The sequence below is a fragment of the Natrix helvetica genome, assembly GCF_964273705.1.
Source record: "Natrix helvetica genome assembly, chromosome: 1".
NCBI lineage: Eukaryota > Metazoa > Chordata > Lepidosauria > Squamata > Natricidae > Natrix > Natrix helvetica.
In genome coordinates this window covers 173841090-173869081 of record NC_138548.1, presented here as the reverse complement: position 1 = coordinate 173869081, position 27992 = coordinate 173841090, and the positions used below count along the sequence as shown (strand labels likewise).

The 27992-nt window shown below is 39.5% G+C and overlaps 1 protein-coding gene across 3 annotated transcripts in view; it reads right to left on the bottom strand.

Annotated features, from left to right (window-relative positions):
- Window positions 1-27992, bottom strand: part of GULP1 (GULP PTB domain containing engulfment adaptor 1) — a 159127-nt gene that overhangs the window by 14171 nt on the left and 116964 nt on the right. For 2 of the 3 annotated variants that reach the window (XM_081934176.1, XM_081934177.1), the window contains exons 5-9: window positions 23602-23673; window positions 10635-10733; window positions 9861-9998; window positions 8411-8527; window positions 7183-7275 (exon numbers count right to left, since the gene is read on the bottom strand). In XM_081934176.1, coding sequence (XP_081790302.1) covers window positions 7183-7275; window positions 8411-8527; window positions 9861-9998; window positions 10635-10733; window positions 23602-23673 — 519 coding nt within the window. The remainder of the gene's footprint in view (window positions 1-7182; window positions 7276-8410; window positions 8528-9860; window positions 9999-10634; window positions 10734-23601; window positions 23674-27992) is intronic. The other variant, XM_081934178.1, reaches the window with a different exon arrangement.

Below are 27992 nucleotides of genomic sequence, written 5' to 3'. Positions count from 1 at the left end.
TTTTAGGTTGGGTTTACATGGGCAGAGCTCATACTATGTGTCATTTTGTGAAAAATACTTATTTTTACATAAACAAGTAATTTTCATTCCACATTAAAGGCCTTAACATAAACTTTAAGAAGTAACTAGCTTTATGTTTTCTGAGCTTTATTTTTATATCTGTGTAGTAAGGGTGGAAGTGTGATAACTACATTTATTCCTGCAACTTAATCTGTCTACCCTAATACAGTAATATATAGTAGCAAAACCCTAATCCAGTGATGGTGAACCTTTTTCTTATGGTGTCCCAAAATTGCACGCATGCCCACTCAATCTTCCCACCCAACTGCACATGTGCATGCACCTCCCCTCCCCCCTGCACATGTGTGCATGACCCCTTCCCAGGATCCAGAGGCTTTCCTTAAGCCTAGGGAGGGCAAAAACAGCCTCCGTCGCCCCCTTGGAAGCTGGAAACAGATTGTTTCCAAACTTCTATTTGCTCTATTGGGGACATTTTTCACCCTGCCCGGGCTTCAGGAAAGCCTCCGGAGGCTGGGGAGGGCAAAAAATGGCTCAAAAGCCCAACCAGAAGTTCAGGAATGATCTGTTTCTGGTTTCCAGAGGGCCTCTGTGGGGGGGAGGCCATTTTTGCCCTCCCCAGCCCCTGGGGGCTTTCCTAAAGCCTGGGGAGGGCAAAAAACATCCTGGTTGCCCTGTTGGGGCTGTTTTTTGCCCTCCTGAGCTTCCAGAGGCTTTCCTGAAGCCTGGGGAGGGCGAAAAACGGCCCCAATGACTCAACCAGAAGTTCGGGAATGATCTGTTTCTGACTTCCGGAGGGCCTCCTGGGGGGGGAGGCTGTTTTTGCCCTCCCGAGCTTCTGGAGGCTTTCCTGAAGTCTGGGGAGGACGAAAAATGGCCCAACCAGATGTTCTGAAACAAACTTCAGTTAGTCCGTTGCAGCCATTTTTCACCCTCCTCCACCTCCGGAGGCTTTCCTGAAGCCTGGGGAGGGTAAAAACGGCCTCCCCTGGGCCTCCAGAAATGTAAAAAATCAGCTGGCCAACACATGCATGCGCTGACATGCCACAAAATATGGCTCTGCGTGCCACCTGTGGCATGCGTGCCATAGGTTCACCATCACGGCCCTAATCCATAAACATTTTAAGAACAAGTTCACATTTTATAGTATTATTTTAGGCCTAAGATGTAGGATGGTTTGAATTCTCAAAATGTTCATATTTTCTTAAGTATATGTAAAGTATCTGGTCTGATTTCAACTACTGGGCAAAAAGCAGCACTTTGATACAATTAAAATACAAAAAAACCTAATTTTAAAAAGACTGTACAGCAGGATGAAATGTGTTGATGGGATGCTGGGTTCATGGGCTGGCTTTTTGGAAGACCGTTTTGAAAAGTAGTGGTGTAAATATTTGAGAAGATTTCCTGGAATGACAAGAAGTCATAGGAGTAAGTGTAATGGAAGAGCAAGTCATAGGAGTAAGTGTAATGGAAGAGCAAAGAGAGTCCTCACTGATCTACTCAGGAAAGGATATAAGTCTTTGTAGCAAGAGGTTTTCATAATCAGACTGCATGTGCTGCAACTATAAAGGAATCACAGAAAGAGAAAAAAAATATTCTAAGGAGTCAGAAGTAGAAAGAAAAGGGGAAAGCTCACTTTTTCTAAAAATAAAAAGCAACCCTCATCTTCAATCCTATTATAAAGAACGGTTGCTGGAATTGCTTATGTCTAGTAGAAGGAGTAGGGGAGACATGATAGCTGTGTTCCAGTATCTCAGGGGCTGCCTGAGAAGAGGGAGTCAAGCTATTCTCCAATGCACCGGAGAGCAGGACAAGAAGCAATGGGTCAAAACTAATCAAGGAGAGAAGCAACCTAGAATTAAGGAGAAATTTCTTGACAGAACAATTCATCAGTGGAATGACTTGCCTCCAGAACTTGTGGGTATTCCAACACTGGAAGTTTTTAAGAATAGATTGGACAACCATTTCTCTGAAATGATACAGGGTTTCCTGTCTGAGCAGGGGGTTGGACTAGAAAACCTCCCACTCATTCTATTCCATTCCATTCCCCAAAAGTAACCATCTTTTGCATGGGAAAGGACAAATTTCCTTAGCTTGTACATTAAGTAATGCAGTATTGATAAAAGTCAGTATAATGTTTACTTCTTAAAAAAGTAATAGCAGTGAAATGATGCTTCTTCAAGGTAATTATTGTGATAAAAATAACCAGGCATTAAATATGTTTGCAAATTTCTACATCAGCATTTTAATATACACTGTAGATAAACATATGACAACCAGTTGAGTATAGTGGTTAAGGTGTCAGACTAGAAACAGGGGACCATAAGTTCTAGTCCCGACCTTAGGAAGGAGACAATAGCAAAGCACTTCTGAAAACCCTTGCCTAGAAAACTGCCTGGAGACTTGTCCAGGCAGTCTCCAAGAATCGACGCAACTGAACAGAAGAAAAACAAATATGTGTCTCCTCTTCTAAGCCAGATACAATAAAATCAGAATTTGATTCTGATTATACAATCAAAAACAAAAACATCCAGAACAGTTCAAATATGAATAAATACACAAATATTATGGAAAGTCTGAGAGCTGAGTATTCAATCAAGCCAGTGACTCTAACTGGGGGATTCAGAAGTTAAGCCAAGATTTTTGATGCAGGAATATACTGTTATGTTACAGTTCAGGATATGGGAAGCAATTAAAAAGGCAATGAGTTGAGGGGGACCCACAGATGAAATATAGGATGAGCTAATTGTCAACGCATCCAAAGGTTTTGCCTGGATTAATCCAGTTTGAATTTGCTGGAAGGCTTGATGAATTGTAGCAGAGTATGTGTTGGAAAAGAAGATGCCAGTATTATCTTCCTTTCCTTCTCACATATCCACCCACACATCAGAAGTTGAATTAGTGCAGCTGGGAGTCCAAAGAGATTTGCAACATGCAATAGGGCTCAGAGACTGGAGCAACCAGAATTTAAATTCTACATTTAATCATTCCTGAGCTAAGGCTCAAAATAACACTGAAATACTGCTGTAGTCCTTGGTTTGGCTTTCACGTCACAGGATATTTCACTTAATTCTCTATTGTTCACAAATATCCAACCTGCAGAGACTCTTGATAACCAGCTGTTATGTTTATGAAAAATGCACAAAACTATATAATTCAGCACTGGTAACCAACTGGAATCCCTGAAACTAAACAGACTGTTGAAATTCTTGATGCTCTTTGAGCTTGTGTGAAGAAACAGATTAACAGTGTTGGAAATGACCTTGTAGGTCTTCAAGTCCAACCCCCTGCCCAAGCAGGAGACTCTGCACCATTTCTGACAAATGATAATCCAGTCTCTTCTTGAAAGCTTCCAGTGATGGAGCTCCCACAACTTCTGAAGGCAAGCTGTTCCATTGGTTGATTGTTCTCACTGTCAGAAAATCCCTCCTTCTTTCTAGGTTGAATCCCTTCTTGTTCAGTTTCCATCCATTATTCCTTGTCTGGTCTTGTCTGGCCTTTGGAAAATAGCTTGACCCCCTCCTCTCTGTGGCAGCCCCTCAAATATTGGGATACTGCTATCATGTCTCCCCTGGTCCTTCTCTTCACTAGACTAGCCATGCCCAGTTCCTGCAACCATTCATTGTATGTTTTAGTTTCCAGTCCCCTAATCATTTTGGTTGCTCTTCTCTGTACCATTACTAGAGTCTCAACATCTTTTTTATAGTGTGGTGACCAAAACTGGATGCAGTATTCTAGGTGTAATCTTACTAAGGCTTTATAAAGTGTATTAGTATCTCACTTGATCTTGATTGCATCTCTCTGTTAATGCAATTTAGGATTGCATTGGCTTTTGGAGCTACTGCCACACACTGTTGGCTCATATTTAATTGGTTATCCACTAAGACTCCAAGATCCCTGTCACAGTTACTGCTATCAAGCCTGCTTTCATCCAGTCTATATATGTACTTTTGGTTTTTCTTGCCTAAGTGTAAGTGTAGGCAAGAAAAGTACTTTTCTCTAGATTGAATTTCCTTTTGTTAGATAGGGCCCAGTTTTCAACTCTGTCAAGCTCCATCTGGATTTTGAGCCTATCATCTAGGGTGTTGGCTATTCCTCCCAGCTTAGTATCATCCACACATTTGATAAATTCCCCTTCTATTCCCTCATCTAAGTTGCTGATGAAGATATTGAAGAGTACTGGGCCTAAGATGGAATCTTGTGGTACCCCATTGCTTACTTCCCTCTATGTAGATATAGTACCATTAAGGGCTACTTGCTGAATATGATTGGTCAGCCAGTTACAAATCAATCTGATGGTGATGCTATCTATCTCACATTTTTCTAGCTTACCAAAAAAATAGGTTTTGGTCTACTTTGTCGAATGCCTTGCTGAAGTCTAAGTATACTATGTCCACAGTATTTCACTAGTCTATTAATTTAGTCATTATGTTGAAGAATGAAATAAGATTGGTTTGACATGATCTGTTTTTAACAAACCCATGCTGACTTCTAGTTATTATTTTACTCATTTTTAGATGTTGGCAGATCTGTTCTTTTTATTATCTTCTAACTGGAATGAAATTGTCTTCCAATGACATGTTTCAATAGCTCTGGGAATAGACTGGCTACAGACTACAATCCATATAGTCAGTGGGACTATAATGACATTAATATAAACTTCCCAGGAGTCTAACAGCTTAACAATCTTAATCCACTCCCCCTTCATTATCTCTCAAGGTTACACCTTCAATTTATTGCTTCCATTTTATATAAACTTTGGGTGGCTTATTGTAATTATGCAAACTATCCAGATGTCTTTGTAATGGCACAGACCCTAGTCTTTCATAGTTCTGCACAATGAATCTTATTCCTGGAGCCCAGGTTGCAAAAAAGAATTGTTACTAATGTTAAATACACAATCTGCTTAAGAAATATATTGAAAACACCCCCACAATCAGTATTCCTTGCATTTCTTTTTGTAAAAACAAAATACACAGCCCAGCATATTGGCTTTTATTCCTCCAATTACTACCATCTTCCATTTATTTCTAAATTTTTTATGACTGCAGAAAATTTGATGTATCTATAATTTATCTTTGTATTTTGTATCTATGTATGTCTCTGTGCATGTATCCATCCATGCATCCATCCATTTGCCCATGCATTTGTGCTATGGAAGCTAGGCATTTTGGAGAAATACTGACCTCATTTTCTGTGACATGTGTGATCTCATGATATGATAAATATTATATCAAGGATAATGTTTATTTATCAGCACCTATTGTGGTACCAAGCTTCATATATGTAAATCTTCTAATTTCTTGCATTCTGTCCTTTTCCCACAAGAAATTGGTCTAAATTTGGATTTAAAAATTGATACACCATATGTTAAAAGTCTGGACATCACTCAAATGTTAATGGATCTTTTTTTAAAGTTGCCCACATTATTCCCAGTCATGTTCTTTCGCAGTCTCCTTTTCTATTCATTCAACAAGTTCTATAAATTTCTGCAATCAAATAGTCTTTGTTATATGTATGTTTGTCTATATATTTATTTCCTATGTTTTATTGTACGCCGCCCCGAGTCTTTCGGGAGAGGGTGCGGCTAAGAAATAAATATTTATTATTATTATTATTATTATTATTATTATTATTATTATTATTATTATTATTATTATTATTATTATTATCTGACAGAGTCCATAATTCAGGATATAGTTTTGAAAACCTCTTTTTCATTATTGGGTATTAAGTTCCACCTGTCCTCTGCCCATCATCCACAATTGGAGATGACCAAGAAGATAGAGGCCATCTTCAAGGAATTCACACAATGCTCCCTAAACTGCCATCAAGACAATTGGTCTCACTGCTTAACTGTGACTGGGTTTATGTATAACTCCTCTTTCCATCTATGGCTATCATACACATCTTTTGAACTTCTCCATTCCATAAACTCATATTATGTATAGAAATTTCAGACCATACAATAGCTCCATAACAGAGTGCCAAAACAATAAACACTTTGTTGATTGTCACAATCAGAATGGCACTCCTGGAAATCAATCACTCATTCCTCAATTAACATAGGTTAATTTGAATTATTGAGTGGTTAACAATAATTCTAAGCACCTAGAGCTATATATCCCCCTTTTATGACATACTGTATATTTATTTAAAATTCCTTCTGTTCCCTAAGATACGGTTTATAAAACAAGCCCACTGTGGATATATGTAATATCAGAACTCTTATTCAGCAGAAATGTTGTTCAGCAGAATTGTAGCAATGTACCTTTTGTACATTGAGAATTTCCAAATTTGCATCATATAAGCTGCCCTTAACCTTTACTTCTTAAGAAATGGACCAGGGATTAGGGAAAGATGCAAGAGTTAGGACAGAGATGCATTTTAAACTTGTGGAACTGTGGGAATTACCTATAACTGATAGGTAATTATGCCCATCCTTACCTTCTAAAACAACTTTTATAGTGAGAACTTTGCTGTGAGGTTCCCCTTAAATAGTACACTGACAGCAAATAAATTGGGCTGATATGAGTTCAGATGTTGATAGAAAAGTAATTACAGAAAGCTTTGTTACAACGTTGTAGTTATCTGTGTGGAAAAAAATGTGCTTATTGGGTTCCATGACTACTAATATGAGAGAAAAAGGTTTGTGTGCCTTTGCACATGTGTTTGTGAGACAGAATAAAAACATGGGCAATAGGAACAAAACATTGATTGTGAATCTCAAAGAAGGCACTGTATTACATAGACAACCTTCTTTGCTTTCCATATGTAGCCGTAACATTAATAATGCTATTATTATTGAAAGCAGGAGACTATGAGTTCTAGTCCCACTTTAGGCATGAAAGCCAAGTGGGTGATCACTATCTCTCAGCCAACTCACCTCACAGGGTTATTGTTTTGTGGGGGCAACAGGAGAAGGAAGGAATATTAGATATCTTAGTCTCCTTGAGTTATTTATAAAGTAATAAAGGTACCGTCCAGACTCGCTTTGTAAAGAGAGATGAGAAATTTAATATATGTAAATTTAATGAATTTAATACACATTTCTCTATTAGAGTAATTCTTATAGTTCAACACTGGTTTATGATGGAAATAAAACATAAACTGAAAATACAAACATAAATTGCTAAGAGAAACATTTTTGCTCAGTGTACTTACTGGCAATGTATGTACTTCGGTTATTCTTAACTGGTTCTCCAAATCTTGCACCTTATTTTTTAGCTCCAGATTTTCTGTTTCTAATTCATTAATCTGAAAAATATGCATGTATAAAAAAAAATCAGAGAAATATTGCCAAGGTAAGAAAAAATCATACATTATCACACTACACTGAATAAGCCTAGAATAATATTATACATTATTCACTACATTGAATAAGTCTAGAAAAATAAATCATCATGAAACAAAGCATTTATCATTAGTAAAACAAGATGTATTTCTGGTATTAACCCCATCATCATTAAAAGAGTCCCAAAATTTGTATCATATTTGTATGATGGAAAAAAATCTGTCCAATGTTCAGCAAAATTAACAGAAACCCTCAATTTTTATCTTATTGGGATCCTTTTGCTGTTGGAACATTTGGACAGAAAGGTATATTTTCCATTTTTCTTAAAGTTCCTAGTCCTCTGAGACAGATTTAGAAAAATACAGAAGGTAAAAAGGAAAATGATCAAAACACATCTTCCCCCTACTGGGTTGAAGAAACTTCTATCAGCAGAGGGACAAGAATTAGATTCCATCCATTCCGTGTACAAGTTTAGATTTAGCCCATGTTCTGTTAACAAACAGATTATTCTCCCATATCCTATAGTGAAGCATCCCACTAGTTTCTTATTACCTATTTATTACTTATTTTTTAAGTTACTGTTCCCCATTTTCTGGTTTATAGTTTATTTGTAGGATAGCTGTATGTCTTACAGATATAACACCTAAAATTTCAATTTTATAATTCAGCTGGATCATTTAAATATAACTCAAATATAACAAATGGGGCTTAAAATGACATACACTGTTTCCCTGAAAATAAACCTCCCTGGATAATAAGCCCAATCGGGCTTTTGAGTGCATACGCTAAAATAAGCCTTCCCCCAAAATAAACTCTCCCTGAAAATATTGCAACATAGCAGCAGCCATGAGGTGACCATGCTCGCTGCCTCCTGAACCTCAAAAATAATAAACCTCCCTGAAAATAAGGCCAAGTGCTTATTTTGGGGAACAAAAGAAAACAAGACTCAGTCTTATTTTTGCGGAAACACGGTACCTCCCATTAATAAATCTCCTATAAAATGACTTTTTATTCCATATATGGAATAGCAATAAGTCTTTTTTTAAAAAAAAAACTATGTAAGACATTTATTAAACTCAGACACACTATGGAACTTACTCTTTTCTGTAATCCAGCAATCTGTTTTCGTGTTTCAACATCCTTTCCTCCTGATTCTAGGAATTTTCTGTAAGCAAGGTCAAATGCTTGGCCAATAGTTAAAGTTATCTCTTCTGCCTTGAAATAAAACAAGTCTTAATATTAGCATGCAATGGTAATGTTTTGTTGCAAAAAACAGAAACTTGTACTGATTCACCAATATTAATGAAATTATTAATAAAGAAAATCACAGCTGGCTCAAAAATGTTCATGCCATAGAATGAATAAAATATTAAAATAAAAATAGAAGAAAAAACAAATTATCACACAATTCCACTGAAGGGGCTTGATGTACTGAAATCAGGCCATCATAAGTGGATCTCTCATCATTAAATAAAAATACATGTGGAATATATTTCTAGGGAAATAAAAACATGATTTTGGTATAATTTATCAAATAATTGCTGCATTATTATTATTTTGCACAATGTGGTTTAGGTGGAGGAAAAATACAATACAAAAATTATAATACATTAACTTATTTTAAACATAATTAAGATGTCTCTGATATTAAAAGGAATAGTAGACCATACTAAAGATCACATAAATCTTCTTGGAGATTCAGGTACAGATTTAAAAATATTCATATGGGACAAAGATTTGGTCATATTTGTTACACCTGTACCAAATATTGTACAAGTATGCACATCAGAACCAGTGGTAGGATTCAATTTTTTTACTACTGGTTCTGTGAGTGTGGCTTGGTGGTCATGGCAGCTGAAGGATACTGTAAAATCTCCATTCCCTCTCTGCTCCACTGGAAGGTTACTACAAAATCCATATTTCCTCCCGATCAGCTGGGACTAGGGAGGCAGAGAATAGATGGGAGCGGGGCCAGTCAGAGGTGGCATTTACCAGTTTTCTGAACTACTGAAAATTTCCGCTACCGGTTCTCCAGAACTGGCCAGAACCTGCTGAATACCACCTCTGATGAGAATATTATAACTGGTTAGCTCTATGTTTATTCTAGACAGCTAAGAACCTAATTGGTGTATGCATTTAGACTGTTTCCTGACAAGTAAGCACAATCAACTGTAAGTTATGTACCACTTTCATTCAATGTAGAATTGGGCCTTTTAGCAATGGATTGATTCTATAATATTCAAACATATACACTATATTGCCAAAAGTATTCGCTCGCGACTGATTCTGATTATTTGGATGGGAGAGCGAATACTTTTGGCAATATAGTGTATGCGTGTACTATATTGGCAAAGAACAATGGAAATTGAAAGCATACAGAAAAGAAATTTTAACCAAAAAGAAAAATCATCAATTTATTTTAGTTACTATATTGCAAAAAAAAAGAGGGGGGGAGCTCTTAGACAAAAAAATGTGAGGGGGGGGGGTAGTCGAGACAACTTTTGAAGAACAACAAATTCAACCAGTTTTAAAGTCTGTGTGTACTTACACATTTTTCACTGTCAAAGACATAACACAAGTGTTTATTTGATTCAGAATCTTTGCATATGAAAGTGAATATTCTTTTGTCGGTTTTGTCATCAGCACAAAATGATATCCTGTGGAGCTGGCAGTTGTGCTGGACTTCCTGCAAATAACGAATGTGCAATTACCTCTCGGAATTATACTTTGACTGCTGAATACTATTTATTCAAGGCGCCCAGGATGAAGCAGAGTCCTCTTAACAAAACAGCAAGACAGAATTATGTTTTATTCTTGTAGTCCTTAATACTGACTTTAATACTGAATTTATATATTTTTGTACACAGCGGTGTCTGCAGAGAGAGTCAAATGGTCAGTCTGATGAAAACAGGATTGTACTGTAACAACTCTCCTTTTGTCCTAAGGAAAACAGTAGAAGCTGTGGATGTCAATGTTACTCCAGCTGCATTGTTTGTTACAATTGCAAAGGTAATCTGGGTTTAATTTTCAGTTTCATAAGACAAGGAAACAAAAACACAAGATAGTCCATTATAGATACTTCAGAGGATTCAACTCCATTCACAGGATGTTTTCCTTGTATGATACTCAAGTTCCTGAATTGATAATTATAGCTATTACTGTACATCATATTTTCCCAATTGAGACAATTTTTCAATGTTAAATATTGCAGAAGTAAATCATGTCATCCCAGTGTAACCATTTATAAAGTAATCCAACTGGTATGGGTTATCTTGCCTTGGCTAAAATTTTAAGGGGTAAAGAGAAATATGAGAACTCTTACCTTTGTTTTTGGATCTAGAATTTTTACGCCATATATGGAAATCTGTAACTCAACTTTTGGTGTTTTTTGGCCTTCAGATTTCTTAATATGTCTTGCAAACTGAAAACCAGAGAAAATAATCATAAAGAATATTTTAAGATCCTACTTATATTATGTCCTTATAGTACTATCAATTAGTAGTTTCCCTAAAACTAGGATTTGCAGAGTTTAAAATACTTTTGTCATTTTTTTATTCATGATTTGATTTCTATTCTGTCTTTCTGTTTATTCCAACAATTATTAGGTTCTCTTGGACTTAGTTTCTTTAAAGTATTTTTTTTTTTAAGGAAAGAGGGTTTAGTTCTCAGTGTGTCTTTCTTTCACCCACAATTCCTGGGATTGGTAGTTCACTGGCTCACTGTCTCTTTGCAAACCTATATTGGCCACTATCAAATTATGACATCTCATGGGCGGAATTGAATTTCTGGATATATCTTAACAGGATGATTGGAACTATTGAAAAATACTGGCCTCAGGGTTCAATCCTACCAGATATTCAGGAAGAATAGTATGATTATCAAAACTATTAAGGGATCTTGAGACATTAAAACTTGATGTCAGCCTTGCATGGTAGTCCAAACAAAAAACACACCAGAGGTGGGTTGCTCCTGGTTCGGCCTGGATCAGCCGAACTGGTAGTGGCGGCGGTAGGAGGCTCCGCCCACCAGCCCAGATGCTTCTGCGCATGTGCAGAAGCTTCTGAGCATGCACACGTGCAACCACAAGCAAACTAGTAGCCCCAGGATCTGAAACCCACCTCTGAAGCACACCCAGAAGAATTAGTTAGTTAGTTAGTTAGTTAGTTAGTTAGTTAGTTAGTTTATTAGACTTCTAGACTGCCCCCTCTCCCCGAAGAGACTCGGAGAATTAACTCTCCTTTATTCTAAGATTATATTAACAGAATCTTTCAACTCTCCAAATACATCTTCTATCACCACCATCCTCCCACTTTTACAGTCCAAGAAACTTGGGAGGTTCCATCCCTTCTGAGATGTTTGCCACACACCCACATTCCTTCCGTGGACTTAAATTTCATTTTTCACACCATTATCTAGTTTGTCTAGTTCCAATCATCTTTTCCCCAAGCTCATTCCCATATGCCATTTTAGTACTGATTGTCTTTGAAACACATTACACACCCACACCCACTGTATATGCTTGGGGTATTTGTATGTATGTAAGTGTTTATGTTTGTGATATGAGTTCATATGCTTTAGGAATTATTCCTCAGTATGAGTGCAGCTTCATGTGAGGATTCATGGTGAGTTACTGTATATGTTCCTCAAGGAACAGGAATGGTATTGTGGCAGAGATCAGCAGTCAGACAGCAAATTCTGATTGACGAAGTGTCTCCAGAAAAAAGAGAGAAGGGGAGATATCTCCTTGCATTCTGGGCAGATTATATCCTCATGAATATAATCTTGACAATAGATGAGGATGTCTATGTAGAAGAAGTCAGATATTGCTGGGAAATCAAGGAGCCAACTGAGATTTGGTAGAGAGAAGAAATGATTGGCCAGGCCATTTCTATATTCCTCAGACAAGCCAGAACATCAAGAGCATTTATAACAGATAATTTGTTAGCTGTAATCTGTCAGATCTTCCAGGATTTTTATTTATTTAAAGAATTTATATGTCTACCTATCTCACAGTGATCTTAGGCATCTTGCAGCAATTAATAAAAGACATATTATATATTGTCTTCCTATCAGGAAACCATAACAAGACACATTGCTCACCACTTGACCTAATCCCATCCTACCCCAATGTTTGCAGGAAGAGCCAACTCTTTGTGACCTTCTGAAAGGGTAAAAGAGTAAGGTTCCCAAATCTCAAGTGGGAGACTATTTCAAAGGCATTGGTAGCTACAGAGAAGGCATGCTTCCAAGGTCTCAGTAGATGATACTTGAGAGAAGGGAGGTTAGCCAGGTCAGGGCTACTGGAACTCTGTTAAAGTGTGTAAATACACAATCTTGCCAACATGATAGAGATTCTCTCTCTGTCCCCTCCCACGCATAACAAAAAAAAATCAAGGTAGGACAATCTTGAGTTTCTTTTTCACTTATTCCACCCTTCCAGGGATAACCTGTGTTGATTTAGACTTTTGAATTCCAACTTTAAGATCATCTCCATGAATTTTCATTCAATTTGTTACTGTCTCTGTAATATTGTCTCTGTAATTTAGTAATTAATCAGTGCTGAATTTACTTCCCTATGCTTAGTCCAATTGCTGTGTTGTGGTGGCACATACACACATAAATGTATCCTTATAGTCTTGTACATAAGAAAGATTGTACTGCCAAGGTTCTGTTGCAGAAAATGTTTCCCAAAATTTAATAAAGTACAAAAATGTGCTAATGTCATAGATCTTACAACATCCTATATTAATTACCAACAAAGGAAAGTTGATGTTACAACTGATGCCAAATTATTATTACTGATCCTATTCCATTGTTTCTTTTGAAGCTGATTTATTTTCCAAGCCTTTCCCTTAAGTAGTGGAAAGTAAAACAATATGCAGAAATGTTACTGCCGTCTTTGACACTGCAAAGATAAAGAAAATCATTTGGAAAAAGGAGGGAAAGCAACATAGCAGCAGGCTTCCTGTTTCTGAAAGGTGTCTCTGATTGATAGCAGAACAATAAAGAGAAAGAAATTAGAGGTAATCAAGTCACCTTCAGCTGCCTTAACTTCATTTCTCAACAGACCCAGAGAAGTGATGGAATCTATGGTATAAAACATCTGGAAATTTCCATTTTGTCTATACCTGTGCTAGTTTCAAAATATATCCCTTTAACTGGGCTAAATATGAGGGCTATGCCATGTGCCCTTCTGTATTTTCCCAAACATTAAAATTTATCACCTGGAGACGACTTCCGGCAACCGAAGGTGACAGACGCGTGCGTCTGCCTTCTCGCTGCCGCAGTGGGCTCCCCTGGATCCTAGGGGAGCACAGGGTGCCTTGGAGTGTTGCCCTGCGGTAGGGGCGGCTTGCTGGGACCCCCTGGAACAGCGGCGGCTGCGGGGGGGGTCTCCAGCTTTGCCCCAGAAACCGAGAAGCGCAGGGAGTGCGTGGAATGCCAACGCGCGCTTCACCAGGAAGGAAATGACTAATTTGAATGCAGCAGCTGAAGCGCGGTGAGGTGAGGGCTTTCCCTGGGTCTTATACAGTTTAAAACCTTATTAACTGTCTTGCAGTTTTTTTCTGGACTTTGTTTCAACAAGTGAAGGAGTTAAAAGTGGAGGGGGGAGGGAATTTCCACCCCCCTCGGAAAAGCGGCACTTGGAAAATCTCTCCCTTGCGAGGGAGAGAAAGTTCAAAAAAGTTTAAAATACTTTCACTTCCCTTAATTAATGGGGGGAAAAGGAAAAGAAAACACCTTTTTTTCTTTTTTTTCTCTTTTGACTACAACTGTGAGAGAAAGGATGGTTGAACTGATTCTTCTCTAAGCTATCTATGGGAATTCTGATTTTGCTGTATCCTGACCATCGGTGCTGGCTGAGCCAAGATGGCTCACTTCCTCTTTCTTCTTTGTCTGTGAGCATCAGACTCCTCCCTTGAAAGACCTTGTTTGCCTTGATTTAATTTCCACCCCAGAGATCTCCAGGAGCCTCTTCAAACAAACTTTTCCCCTGGATTTGGAATGTTTTGATCCACCCATCTGCTTTGGTCCTGAATTAAACAACTTATTCTCCTTTGGACTTGCCTGTTTGGTGGCCTCTACCGGCTGTGCTTTCCTACGGACACCACTCCCTGTATAGAACAATAACTATCTCTGAGCTTCATGATGGGTCCAAAAAAATTACCACCTGGAAAGGCCTCATCGGCCCCAACATCTTCTACGTCCAGCCCCATTGCCCACCAGTCACAGTTGGGGTCTTTTCTACAACCTAAAGCCCCTGAAGAGAGTTCAAAGGATTTCTCTACTCAGCAGATGCTTCAGGCCCTCTTAAAGGGACAGGATGAAATGAAAAAAACAGATGCAAGACTTAAATGATCAACTCAGAGAGACGCAACAAAAAACTACACAGAACGAGCAGCGGATAGGTGTGCTGGAGGAGGGTGCGGTCAGGATGAGGAGCGGCCTGGAGGCAATCCAAAGGGGGAATATAGAATTTGAAAATCATATGATAAAAACGGAATTTGAAAGGATGTCTTTTTTTCTTAGGTTTCAAAATTTACTAGAAGTTGAGAACGAAGATCTTAAAAAGATTATGACCATAATGTTAGCAGAATATACTAACAGAGATAAACAAGAGTTTGGGTGGGATATTGACTTGATTTATAGGATCAACTCAGCCTATGCAAGAACCAGTGACGTGCGGTGACGTTTATGACTGGTGAGGCTGGTGACGTCATCAAACCACGTGGTTGCTCCGATCGCAGGGGCGCAGCCCAAACGGAGAAATTTCTTCAGCTCCAGCCTCAATCAGCGCAGCCGCGGTCCCCTTCATCTTGCCTCAGGAAGGAGGGGAATGGGACCACGTGTGCAGGGGAAGGGGATTGCGGCTCTGCTAATCTGAGGCTGTGCGCTGAGGAGCCGCCTGCACACGTGGTCCCATTCCCCTTGCAAGGATCCCGGGCTCGCCCAATGCAAAAAATGCCTGGGTACCGTGTTTCCCCGAAAATACAACCTGTCCTGCGCTCACTGACCTAGCGTTATCCCGAAAGCGCCAAGTTACAGGAGCCGGGGGTGGGGGGAGCGCTCACGTTGCTTGCCGCCTTCGGTATACCGCTAGGTTGGGGAGTGGCGTTCTGTCCGGCCAGAGGGGAGAGTTGCCGGGAAACTCTCCAGCCGGGAAAAGCGCCATTCACTGACCTCAGCAGCCGCCCCGCAAATCCCCTCTCCAGCCGGGAAAAGCGCCATTCACTGACCTCAGCAGCCGCCCCGCAAATCCCCTCTCCAGCCGGGAAAAGCGCCATTCACTGACCTCAGCAGCCGCCCCGCAAATCCCCTCTCCAGCCGGGAAAAGCGCCATTCACTGACCTCAGCAGCCGCCCCGCAAATCCCCTCTCCAGCCGGGAAAAGCGCCATTCACTGACCTCAGCAGCCGCCCCGCAAATCCCCTCTCCAGCCGGGAAAAGCGCCATTCACCAAGCCCTTGCGCAGCTGTCCCAGGCGACCGCTGCTGGCTGCTGCTGCCCGCCGCCGCCCCGCTCCGCTCCGTGCATAACTTCCAAACTCCAAAACTTCCAGCATCGGCCGCTCTAGGAGTGCTCTCTACGGTGGGCCGGCTGCTGGACAGAGAGTTTTCCGGACAGTCTTCCAGCAGCCGGCCCACCATAGAGAGCACTCCTAGAGCGGGCGATGCTGGAAGTTTTGGAGTTTGGAAGTTATGCACGGAGCGGAGCGGCGGGGCGGCGGGCGGCGGCGGGCAGCAGCAGCCAGCGACGGTCGCCTGGGAGAGCTGCGCAAGGGCTTGGTGAATGGCGCTTTTCCCAGCTGGAGAGGGGATTTGCCGGGCGGCTGCTCAGGTCAGTGAATGGCGCTTTTCCCGGCTAGAGAGGGGATTTTCCGGGCGGCTGCTCGTGAGCATAGTTACCTCATGGCTACTTCGCCCCTGAGGCTGTGCCCGGCTCTTCGGGAGCCAGTTCACAAGAGAGCAGCCGCCCGGCAACTCTCCCCTCTGGCCGGACAGAACGCCACTCCCCAACCTAGCGGTATATTGAAGGCGGCAAGCAACGTGAGCACTCCCCCCACCCCCGGCTCCTGTAACTTGGTGCTTTCGGGATAACGCTAGGTCAGTGAGCGCAGGACAGGTATTTTCAGGGAAACATGGTACCTAGGCATTTTTTGCATTGGGCGAGCCTGTGATCCTTGCAAGGGAAATGGGACCACGTGTGCAGGAGGCTCCTCAGCACACAGCCTCAGATTAGCAGAGCCGCGATCCCCTTCCCCTGCACACGTGGTCCCATTCCCCTCCTTCCTGAGGCAAGATGAAGGGGACCGCGGCTGCGCTGATTGAGGCTGGAGCTGAGGAGCCTCCTGCACACGTGGTCCCATTCCCCTTGCAAGGATCCTGGGCTCGCCCGATGTAAAAAATGGCGAGATCGGCACACTTGGGGCTGCTGCTGAGATGTCCAGGGAGGCTAAACCAAGCCGCGCGCCTCTCCCAGCCACTTTCACGGCTTCCTGGAGTAATTCTTTTTTATTTTCATGACGAGAGTGGTGAGGCTCCGCCTCCCCTGCCTCCCCTGACTGCACGTCACTGGCAAGAACACATAATGTTCCAAGGGAAGTTCATGTTAAATTTCTTAGAAAAACCACAAGAGATGAGGTTCTAGGAGCTCACATGGAAGGATTATTAAAATATAAGGATAAAGAAATATATATAATAATGGGATCTGGTTCAGGTGGTTGTTACCAGAAGGCATGTTGATTTTTTGGGAGGGCAGTAGAATTAGAATTAATACAGTTGCGGAAGCAGAGGCTTTCATGAAAAAACATACTGCTCTCTCAGGTGATGTGGGGGATCCTACACAAGATACAAAGCAGGGAGGGGCTGAGGCTCTGCCAGTAGACGGTGGGGAAGAGAAGACAACAAGAAGACTCAGATCACAAAAGTGAATTGAAACACTATTCCAAATGTTGTTACAATGTATTTTTAAGGAAGTGACAAAAGTAAAATGATTGAAACATACTGATGATTTGGTGTTAAACTTAAAACTGCTAATATCTATGTAAATGTTCATAGTTTTCTATTTTTCTTTTTTGTAAAAGTTGCGAGACCCGGGAGGGCTTCTCCTCCCCCCCGCACGATGTAGCTGTCAAAATGTTCCATAACCCTTTACCCTTTTTCCTTTGTAAAATTTCTTAAAACCAATAAAAATTTTAAGAACAAAAAAAAAATTATCACCTGCAGCCAAACAATCTCTCTGATTTGCGGCCGGGGTAGATTTCACTTGGAAATATTCTAAGAAACCAATTTTAGATATCCTGTTTTAGGTATTTAATATTTAAAATTATGGAAAATATTACTTCAGAAAGATGGAATACTTTGGAAATACTTGTGGAACTACTATGCCCCCCTGATTTTTATGATTTATACTCTGTTTAATACAGAGAAAAAATATTTATGTACAGAGAAAAAAATATTTATGTACAGCAAAAATAGAAAGTATTCCAAGTAAAACTGAATATTCCAGCAGGAGGATGTAGATTATGCAATAAGACTTTTCAAGGAACTAGGCAATTGCTGGTGCAATGTAGTAACTTAAATGCTGATTATTTAAGATAAATTAAAGTTTGGAAAATAAATTGAAAAAACATTTTTTTCCTCAAGACTCTTTTTTTTTGCTGTGGAACACCAGCCCCACTTGCTGGTAAAAAATAAAAATGCACAGTGCACTATGTTTTTATACTGAAGTAATAGTGTGAATGAGGGAAACATCATGTTTTTATATATTTAACTTCTTTATCTCTGACTGTAGAACTAAATTAATTATAAGGGATTATGGCACACCTAACTATAAACATAATGCAGTCATAATTGAACAATGATCCAGCAAATGCAAAATTTCACAGCCATTTTAACAAAACTTAACAACATGCAAGCATCTCTGGATATGCAGTCAGCTCTTTGAAGCATCATGTCCTTTATTGAAACAGATGTTAAAAAGGTAAAAATTATAAAACATTTAAATTGGCTGTAGAACTATAATTAATTCCCTTCTATTAATAAAGTTCTATGCTTTTAATTTTATTGAAATTTCCTTTTCTTTTCTAATTTAGAAAATTAAAAGTGAGTTACTTTAACACGAACCAATTTTTGTGCTTTCTCCTTCAGTTGCATCCCCAGTTCCAAGATTATTATTAACTCTAAAGTTTAATTTAACAGTTCAAATCCTTACATATCCGTTTCCCAATTTCTGTGGTCTTCCAGCCATGTAACCATGTATATAAGTATTGCCTAGCATAAATATGCCCACCGAATTCAAACACATACAACAAAATTTCCATAATATTTGGGATTCGATTTTTTGTGTTATTAGATCAACCGACACCTTCTTCTTAATGATATAAACTGTACAGTATGCAATTTACAGCAAAAATGAAGATCTTTTTTTGTTTTTGTTTTATATATAGCCTTTATTATTTTTATAAGTAACTCAAGGAAGCGAACGTACATAATACTCCTTCTCCTCTTATTTTTCCCACAACCACATCCCTGTGAGGTAGATGGCGCTTAGAGCAGGGATGTCAAAGTTGCATCATCACGGCAGCATCATGTGACGTGTTGTGACTTTTTTTTCTCTTCGCTAAACCGGGCATGGGTGTGGCCAGCGTGTGACACATCCAACCCGCAGGGCGCGAGTTTGGCACCCCTGGCTTAGAGAGAGTCACTGACTCAAAGTCATACAGCAGCCTTTTGTTGTTCAAAACTGTAAAAGTTTTACAATATCACCAACATGTTTATTTATCTCTATTATTCTCTTTAAAGTAATATTAAAATAAAGTATAAGTTTTTATTTAATTGGATTAGGTATAGGTTGGGAGATTGGGGAGAAAGAGGCTTAGAATTAATTCTGACAAGAATTAATGAGAGCGGGTGATTCAGAAGCTTTCCTAAACAGATACATTGCTGAGTCTGGATGGGATTATAGGTTCGTAGTCCTTGTTGAATGATCACTCATTCAGTGACCAAAGTTATGATGGCATTGAATGAGGGGATTTACTTCTTCATAATTGGTCTATTGCAGCATCCCCATAGTCGTGTTTTGAGTGCCTGGAAATCAGCTTGCAGTTATGACAGTCACAATGTCCGGTCATGTGACCAACATTTGAAACCTTAACTGCTGGCTTCTGACAAGCAAGGTCAATGGGAGTTGGCAAGAAGTCACAAATAGTGAACACATGACCATGGAATGCTGCAACCACATGGAATTTGCCTAACAATGGCAACTGAGATTGCCGCAACTGCTGTTGTAAGTCACTGTGATCATATGATGTTGGTTATACATTTGCTTCCAAATCCATTGCTGGGAGCTGATCATTACTTATAAAACTTTACATGGCTTATCTGTTTTGTAGAAGCTGACTACTGAATACAAATTAGTAAAGTTGACATGTTGTAAGGCCTCTTCCTCTCGGATGGATGAAGTAGGATCCTACAAAAGTATCTTCTCTTCTACAATCCCTTTCCCTCGAGACAATCTGCCCAGAGGTGGTATTCAGCAGGTTCTGACCAGTTCTGGAGAACCAGTAGCGGAAATTTTGAGCAGTTTGGAGAATCAGTAAATATCACCTCTGACTGGCCCCACCCGCATCTATTCTCTGCCTCCTGAGTCCCAGCTGATCATATCCTTCGTCTGCCAAGCCCCCAAGCCACGCCCACAGAACCGGTAGTAAAAATTTTGGAATGCCACCACTGAATCTGCCCCTAAACCTGTTAGATTATTGTACTGCAAATAGAGGTTAACGACATATACATACCGTAATAATTTTTACTGTTACGTACCAGGTCTTGCTTCAACTGCATGCCACACAATTAACCTTTAGTGCTTTGAATAAATGACTATTTATTATATTTTAATTATGACCTTTCAATGTTTTTTAACCATTTGGAAAATGAAAAGAGAGAGAGAAAAAGGATTGACCTGAATATGCATTAATAGGAGACCATTAATTTGGTTCTGTATACAGTATATGCTTATGTAATATTTTACAAGAAATTTGTTTACATTATCAGGTAGACTGAGTAGGGAGAAAAATAAATACCAATAAATGAAAATATTTATAGCTCAAGGTTGAAATGAGGGATCCTTGGTGCTCTCTGAGTTTGCTTGTTTTTTGCAGATGTTTCATTACCCAAACAAGGTAATGAAACCATGAATCAGTGCTAATTGATGGTACCTACTTCGGGTAATGAAACATCTGCAAGAAAACAAGCAAGCTCAGAGAGCACCAAGGGCCCTCAGAAAAATAAATAAATAAAAGGGAGTACAAGAAACACAATATTCAACAGAGAAGGCTAGATTAGAAGAAGAACCAAGATAATGTTTTCAACAGCAGAATCCTGCTGAAGTTCCCCTTAAAAGTGTTTCGGTCAACTTTATACTGACACAAAATATGTCTTTCATTTTTACCATTGTAAGAGTAAGCAATGGACACTTTCTTTTTCCTGTGGTTATCAGTATATAGCATAGAAAAAAAATCCCATGTCCATCTACAAAAGCCAGACAATTTTCCAAACCAAAATTAATATTTTGTCCTCGACTTACAACAGTTCATTTACTGACCATTCAAAACCGAAAAATGTGACATGACATGACTTTTTCACACTTATTACCATCGCAGCATCCCCGTGGTCACATGATTTATGTTCAGATGCTTGGCAAATAACTCATATCTATGACAGTTGCAGTGTCTTGGGGTCCTGGGATCCCCTTTTGTGACCTTCTAACAAGCAAAGTCAACGGGGAAACCAGATTTACTTAACAACTGTGTTATTCATTTAACAACTGCAATGATTCACTTAAAAAACGAAAAGTTGTAAAATGGGGCAAAACTCCCTTAACAATTTTTTTCACTTAGCAACATAAATGTGCACTCAACTATGGTCGTTAAGTTGAAGACTACCTTTGCTAGCCAAAAAGGAGCCACTATGGTACAAGGCATCCTAAATAACAATGCTGCTTTTTTTGAAGTCCACATTTCCAACAATAAGCTGAATCTACATTTATCTAATAGATACCAAAAAAATTGGGTTATTTGATTATGAATTTGATTATTGGAATCATAATTGTTCATCTATAAAAAGTTATACAAACATTAAAAGAACTTTCCATTGCCATGAATGGGTTAGATATTCTAATCGCCTACTCCATGCTTGCTCACGTTCTTGGATGCTCAAGTTGAATGCTAACATAATATAATTTAGCAAGGACTTACTAGGTTTTTTTAAAATTGTGTGTCTGTTAAAATTACTACAAACAAATGTGGTTCTGAAGCACTTAGGTTGAAGGCTAATATCTTGACATCATAAAGTTGTTTTATTTATAAAAATTTCCACGGCTATTTTTTTCAAGTGATAAAGAGGCTGCAATTAATTGATCAATTGTATGCACTCCTCATTCCATTTATCATCTCTCCCAAAATAATGCTTTGCTAGGTCCTCTTTCAGACCATAAAAATCCAAGTAGATGTCTGTCTGATAGCTCATGCAGAAGAAGGAGAATTCAATACTTTTACAAATAATTGGACCCTAAGGGACTCCCATTTATAAGAGATGTCTGATAACAATGATCCCAAGATAGCTAAGAGTACACTTCCAATGACGGAGCTCATTGATCCGAGACAGAAGATACACCTTACCGAGTCTGAAAAATTAACATCTCTTTCTCTAAGAGGCAACAAGAGCTTTCGAACAGAGGAAAGAACTTCACAAACCCCCTAGAAGTTAAATGCATTTTCAGAAAATATATTTTAGAAATATATAGAGGAATGTTATACCAATACTGTGAATTACCCAGAGCAAAGCTTTCTTTTTTTAAAGGTAGGTAACTTTAGCCTAGAAGATGGACAGTGTGATGTTCCTTGATCATTTTAATAGAAGATTTAAAATAAATTATTTTTTTGCCCAGACTTTTTCCCACTGTTATAAGAGAAAATTATTTAGGTTTAAAAGACTATCAGGCTCTGCAATTTGATCCCCAACTCAATTATTGCTTTTCAGTAGGAATCCCTGGAACACATGTCAGGAAGAGGAAGAAATAGGAGATGAGAAATAGCAGCTGAAAAGGCAAAAGGTGAATCCCTTTTTATAGCTGCTCTAGCTGCTGTCTGGAACAAAATACATAATTCCTTCCAAGAATGTGGAATATGTGATCCCTTCTCCTTCTTGACTTTTGCCCATGTCATTAATGTATTAGTTCCTCTAATCCATATTAGAGGAACTAAACAGATGCAATGCTATTCACAAAAGGAGGGACTGTGTATTAATTTCAAAGCCTATATCAGGGGTATCAAACCCAAGACTTAGAGCTGGCCCACGGGGCTGCCTTGGAAACAGTGAAGGACTGGCCTGCAGTGCCTCTGCCAGTGAAAACGGAGCTCCATTTTCACTGGCAGAGGGTTGCAGAAGGTCATCGCAGCTGAAAATGGAACTCACGAGCCAGTTTTTGCTGGCATTGTGCTCGGGCCACCACAGGTGCCCCCAACACAAGTGACGTTGAGCTGGCCACACCTACCCTGTTCCCCCAAGGTCAAACATAACCCTAATGTGGCCCTCAGTGAAATTGAGTTTGACACCCCCGGCCTAGACTGTAGGCATGGGGTGGGGTAATTTCAGTTTGGGCGAATATTGAGATTTAAATCCCCATTCTTGCTAGAATTCTAACTGAGATATTTCTATTGGAGGGGAAAATTCTTATTTGATCCTATTTGCTTTTTAAGTAGGTCTTCCTGTATGTTGGGGTAGAGAATATATATATATATATATATATATATATATATATATATATATATATATATATATATATATATATATATATATATATATATATATATATATATATATATATATATATATATATACATACATACATACATACATACAGTATTGATATTTTGCAACTGAACACAATGTACTTTGCAAATGAAGGTAAACACACATGTTTCGGGTTAATATTGTATGATCCAATCTGAGTCAGTCAATGGGACCAAAGTTTTATTCTTCCAAGCTTTCGGACTCATTCTAGAGCCCATCCTCAGTGAACTGTTCTATCTGCAAAATGTGTCTCCATTCTGGAGATAATTTTCCTCAAGATGGACACCAGCACGAATTCCAAAACATGTAAAAATAAACCTTTGGCCCCAATGACCAACTCAGATTAGATCCTACAATGTACTTCAGTTACAAACATGCATTTAGAATCAGGCATTTTTTTTTTCAAACACAAATATTTTTATTTTAAAAATTTCCTTACCTTAAGTTTTCTCACAGCATCTCTCACAACCTCTGTGCCTTTGGGCTGCTCCACTTCTGTACTGCCAAGAAACTGAAATATTGGAATTTGTGAGAAAAAGTTTTAAGTCTTTGAAATAGCTAATCAGTATTTTAATGGCCAAAAATTTATTTCTGTATGATTTTAAATCACAAAGACTAAATTAAGGTTAAACTGAAATATTTTACCTAATTTGACATCTTTTTCTTTCATCGAATATGCTTGTAACCTCTACTCCACAATGTGTCCTTTCCTAACTGTCTCCTCTGGCAAATCAATCTTGGAGAAATCCTAACCCTTACTGAAGAAAATATTCAGCCACAAATGACCTGTCACAATATTTGCAAAAACATTTCAGACTCTGCCTGCAATTTGATCTCCTTCTAATGTTATCAACTTGTGGTGAACACTAACAGAGAAATGTGACATATGATGCAGTAGCATAGAATCTAGGGCAAGACTTCATCATAAATTATGGTGTCATGCCAGGATTTATTACATTTGTTTTGGAATAAACATTCAGGATTAAGGTAAAAGGCAAACATCACTTGGCAATACTCTCACAGTGGCTTATAGTAATGCTGACTTGTAGAAATGTAAGTATTTCATTTAAACAATTGTTATTCATTTCAGAGGATAAGAACTGCTGCACTCAGTTAATCAACGAGGGGGCCACACTGAAGCATTGGTGAACAACTCAAGCAGAAATTTTGCAGTGGATGCAAAAAGGACTATGTGGTATGTTGTGGCACAAACCCAAGGCTGTATACACCCACTTGTCTTTCACGTATTAATGTTGATAATATTTCCCAGCTCTGTAGACTGGATGGCAATAAAGATTAGATGGCCATAATAGGAGCTAATATAATGTGCTGCCTTTTTATGTCTCTGAATTTGCACTGATTGGCAACCACCATCATAGTGAGTTCTGGTGGTACAGTGGTTAAAGTGCAATATTGCAGGCTAACTCTGCTCACAGTCTGGAGTTTGATCCTGATGGAGCTCAAGGTTGACTCAGCCTTTCATCTTTCCGAGGTTAGTAAAATGGGACCCAGATTGTTGGGGGCAATATGCTTACATTGTAAACCGTCCAGGGAGTTCTATAAAGCACTATGGGGTGGCATATAAGCCTAAATGCCACTGCTACCATAGAACTTTCTCTTGATTGATATAAATGATAATCAAAAAGAAAAATGCTTGGGCTGTACTCTACCATGGACATTGCGCATGTTTATAGGAAGAAGTTCTGTAAATAAAGGCACAGCATTCTTTTATACCAAACACGTAGAACTTAGCTCATGTAGGCTTCTTTCCTCCCTCCCCCCAAAACCCAAAATTTAGCCCAAATCATTTTTGTAACAAGGGGTCCTTTTTCTATGCAATGAGAATAATGAATCCTTGCTTGAAAAGAGCCCTGTGGTTATTACACAGACAATAAGGCAACAGGAATTTCCAATATCTATTTCTGCACGGAGAAAGGGGCTATTGTAAGCTGTGAATTTGGCTCAGAGTGTAAGGCACCATGGATGGATAGGCTTCTTCTCCTTGATGTATGTCACATGGTCACTGGATGTGTAGCCCTTACTGAAAACTGTTCTGCAAATCAAGTCATACTTTGTTACTAGCTATATGGGCAATACTGAACCTATAATATGCTTATATTGTACTGACCTAGGCTTCTTCAGCAACACGAAGCCAAGTCTTCATCCTGATAAATCCCCTTTATTTAATTTGCAGAGAATTCCTCTCCAGCAAAGTCCTGGCCCACAGTCTTTCAAGATAGTTCACAATTACCAACCTTTATCAGGCTTGGAGAGTGGCCAGGCTGATATCTTTCAGATGCCACAATACTTGGCAAGAATTCAGGAATGAACTAATTGTCTCCTGCAAACACCCCTCTCCTTTCGCTCCTCTTTTATTCCCTTAAGGGCCATTCACCGTCCACCTGTGGCCTTACTCCCAAGTCAACCCTTGTTCCTTAGCTCTTCCCTTCATCTGGCAACTCTGCGCATGCGCACACTGGGAACAGGCTCCAGTTGTTCATCTGCCTCACTGATGTCTGACTCTGAAGGCAGCTGCTAACTGTGAGACAGCCCTGGCCCCATCTCTGCCTCTGATGCAGAGCACTCAGCAGAGCCTTCCCCAAACTCCAGAACTGGCCTATATTCCTGCCCAACCTCCTCACTGCCCAAATCTTCTGCCAGCTCTGCTGGCTGCTGACGGGCCAAAACATATCCCGGACCTTCTGTTGTTGGAAAAATAGTTAGAAAACTTGTCAGCAATAGCATTAGTCCTTAGACCAGCGATGGCAAACCTTTTTTGGCTCGCGTGCCATAAGTGGGGGGAGCGCAGGGGGGTCGTGTGTGGGTGTGCCACACCCATAATGCAATGCGTGACCCCCCCAGGGCGCATGCATGCATGACAGGCGCTCCCCCCATTTTTACATGCTTTTTTTGCCCTCCCCATGCTCCAGAGGCTTTATAGGAGCCTGGGGAGGGCAAAAGCAGCCTTCCCCTCCCCCCCGGTTTGCAAAGAGGGTTGCTTTAAGCGTTCTGAAGCCTTCAGGGACCGTCCGGAGGCTTCCCTGACGCCTTTGGAGTGCTCAAAACGACCCTCCGAGCAAACCGGAAGTCACTTCCGGTTTGCTCGGAGGGTCGCTTTAAGCGTTCCGAAGGCTTCAGGGAAGCCTCCGGACGGTCCCTGAAGCCTTCGGAGTGCTCAAAATGATCCTCCGAGCAAACAGGAAATGACTTCCGGTTTGCTCGGAGGGTCGCTTTGAGCGCTCCGAGGGCATCAGGGAAGCTCATGAAGCCTCCAGAGGACCTCCGGGGGGGGGGGAGGCTCTTTTCTATAAAGCCTCTGGAGCCTGGGGAAAGTGAAAAATGGCTTTAAAAAAGGGCGAACTCAGCTGGCCAGTGGGCACATGTGCGCTGGCCAGTTGACAGGGCAGCACCTCGCGTGCCATAGGTTTGCCCTCACTGCCTTAGACTTATATACCGCTTCATCGTGCTTTTACAGCCCTAAGCAGTTTACAGAGTCAGCATATTGCCCCCAACAATCTGGGTTCTCATTGTACCCATCTTGGAAGAATGGAAGGCTGAGTCAACCTGAGTTAAGTTGAATGATCTGTGATAATTTAACTGTTAAATAAAAAAAGTTACCACATCTTTGAAAAATTAAAAAGGCATGGCTTGATTACTTGAATGAGAAATGGGAACTCCAAGGCTATGAACTAGGCAGGGAAGTGAAAGACAAAACACTTAAATATTGTTGCAAAGAAAACCATGTTCAATACTAAAAATATCAGTGTAGGAGAAATATCAGCAATAACTTCCATGTGCTAGTAATAGCATTTCAAGACATTAATTTTGAGTATTTAATATTTACACATATCATCAGATGCCATACCACATGGACTTACAAAATTATTGAAAAAGAAAAGCTGGGTTGCCTCATTATTCTTGGCTCCTTCATATGTTGAGAGGTAAGTTTCTCACTTCCTACAGGTGGATTCTTGTCCCTAAATCTGCTTTAGTGGCTAGAGATCCTGACCATATTGAATTTTCCTCAGGACTAAATCTGTGAGTTTGCATTACAAGTATTTAACTACTGACATTTAAGCACATTTGCAAGTATAGAAAATACCACTTCTGTGCTCAGAAATATTTTGGCTACTTGCTTAAAGTTAGCAGATTAGTTTTACAGTAGTTTTAACAGACCAAAGCAGAAGTGAGTAACTTTTGCTGAGCTGTAACTTCCAGTTTCTTCACCATTATTATTATTATTTATTGGAATTAGTCAGGCTAAGTAGGACCGGAGAGAACTGTAGGTGAGCAATTATTGGAAACCTACAGACATCCTACTGTCTACCCCAATATATTTTATATTCAATACTTTTATCTGGAAATATCACACACACACACACACCACACAAATACCACATATGCACATTTTCTTAGTTAGCTAGAATCTTTAATTAAAATAAAACTGTTAACAACAAACTTGTACAGCATGTTATAAAAGAGTCACCAATAAATAAGGAAGGAATGGTATAAAAATTGTTTTTAAAATTGTTTTAAAAGTGATAAAAAACAAACCATAGTTTAAACTTGTACATTTATAAATTAGCCTCCCATAATAAAACCACATTAAACAAGTAATTTAGATAGCGAGTCAGAATTACAGTTCTTTCTTCAAGTTGAAAACATGTTTCCTGGAAAATAATTTAATCAGATATTTTTTTTACTTTTAATTCATCCAACACTATTATGGCCAAGTAGTGGACAATATAATTATCCTTAAACCTTTGAAAAAACATTAGCACAGGGACTATAAGCAAGTTCTAGGGGCATAGGACATTTTACATTTATATA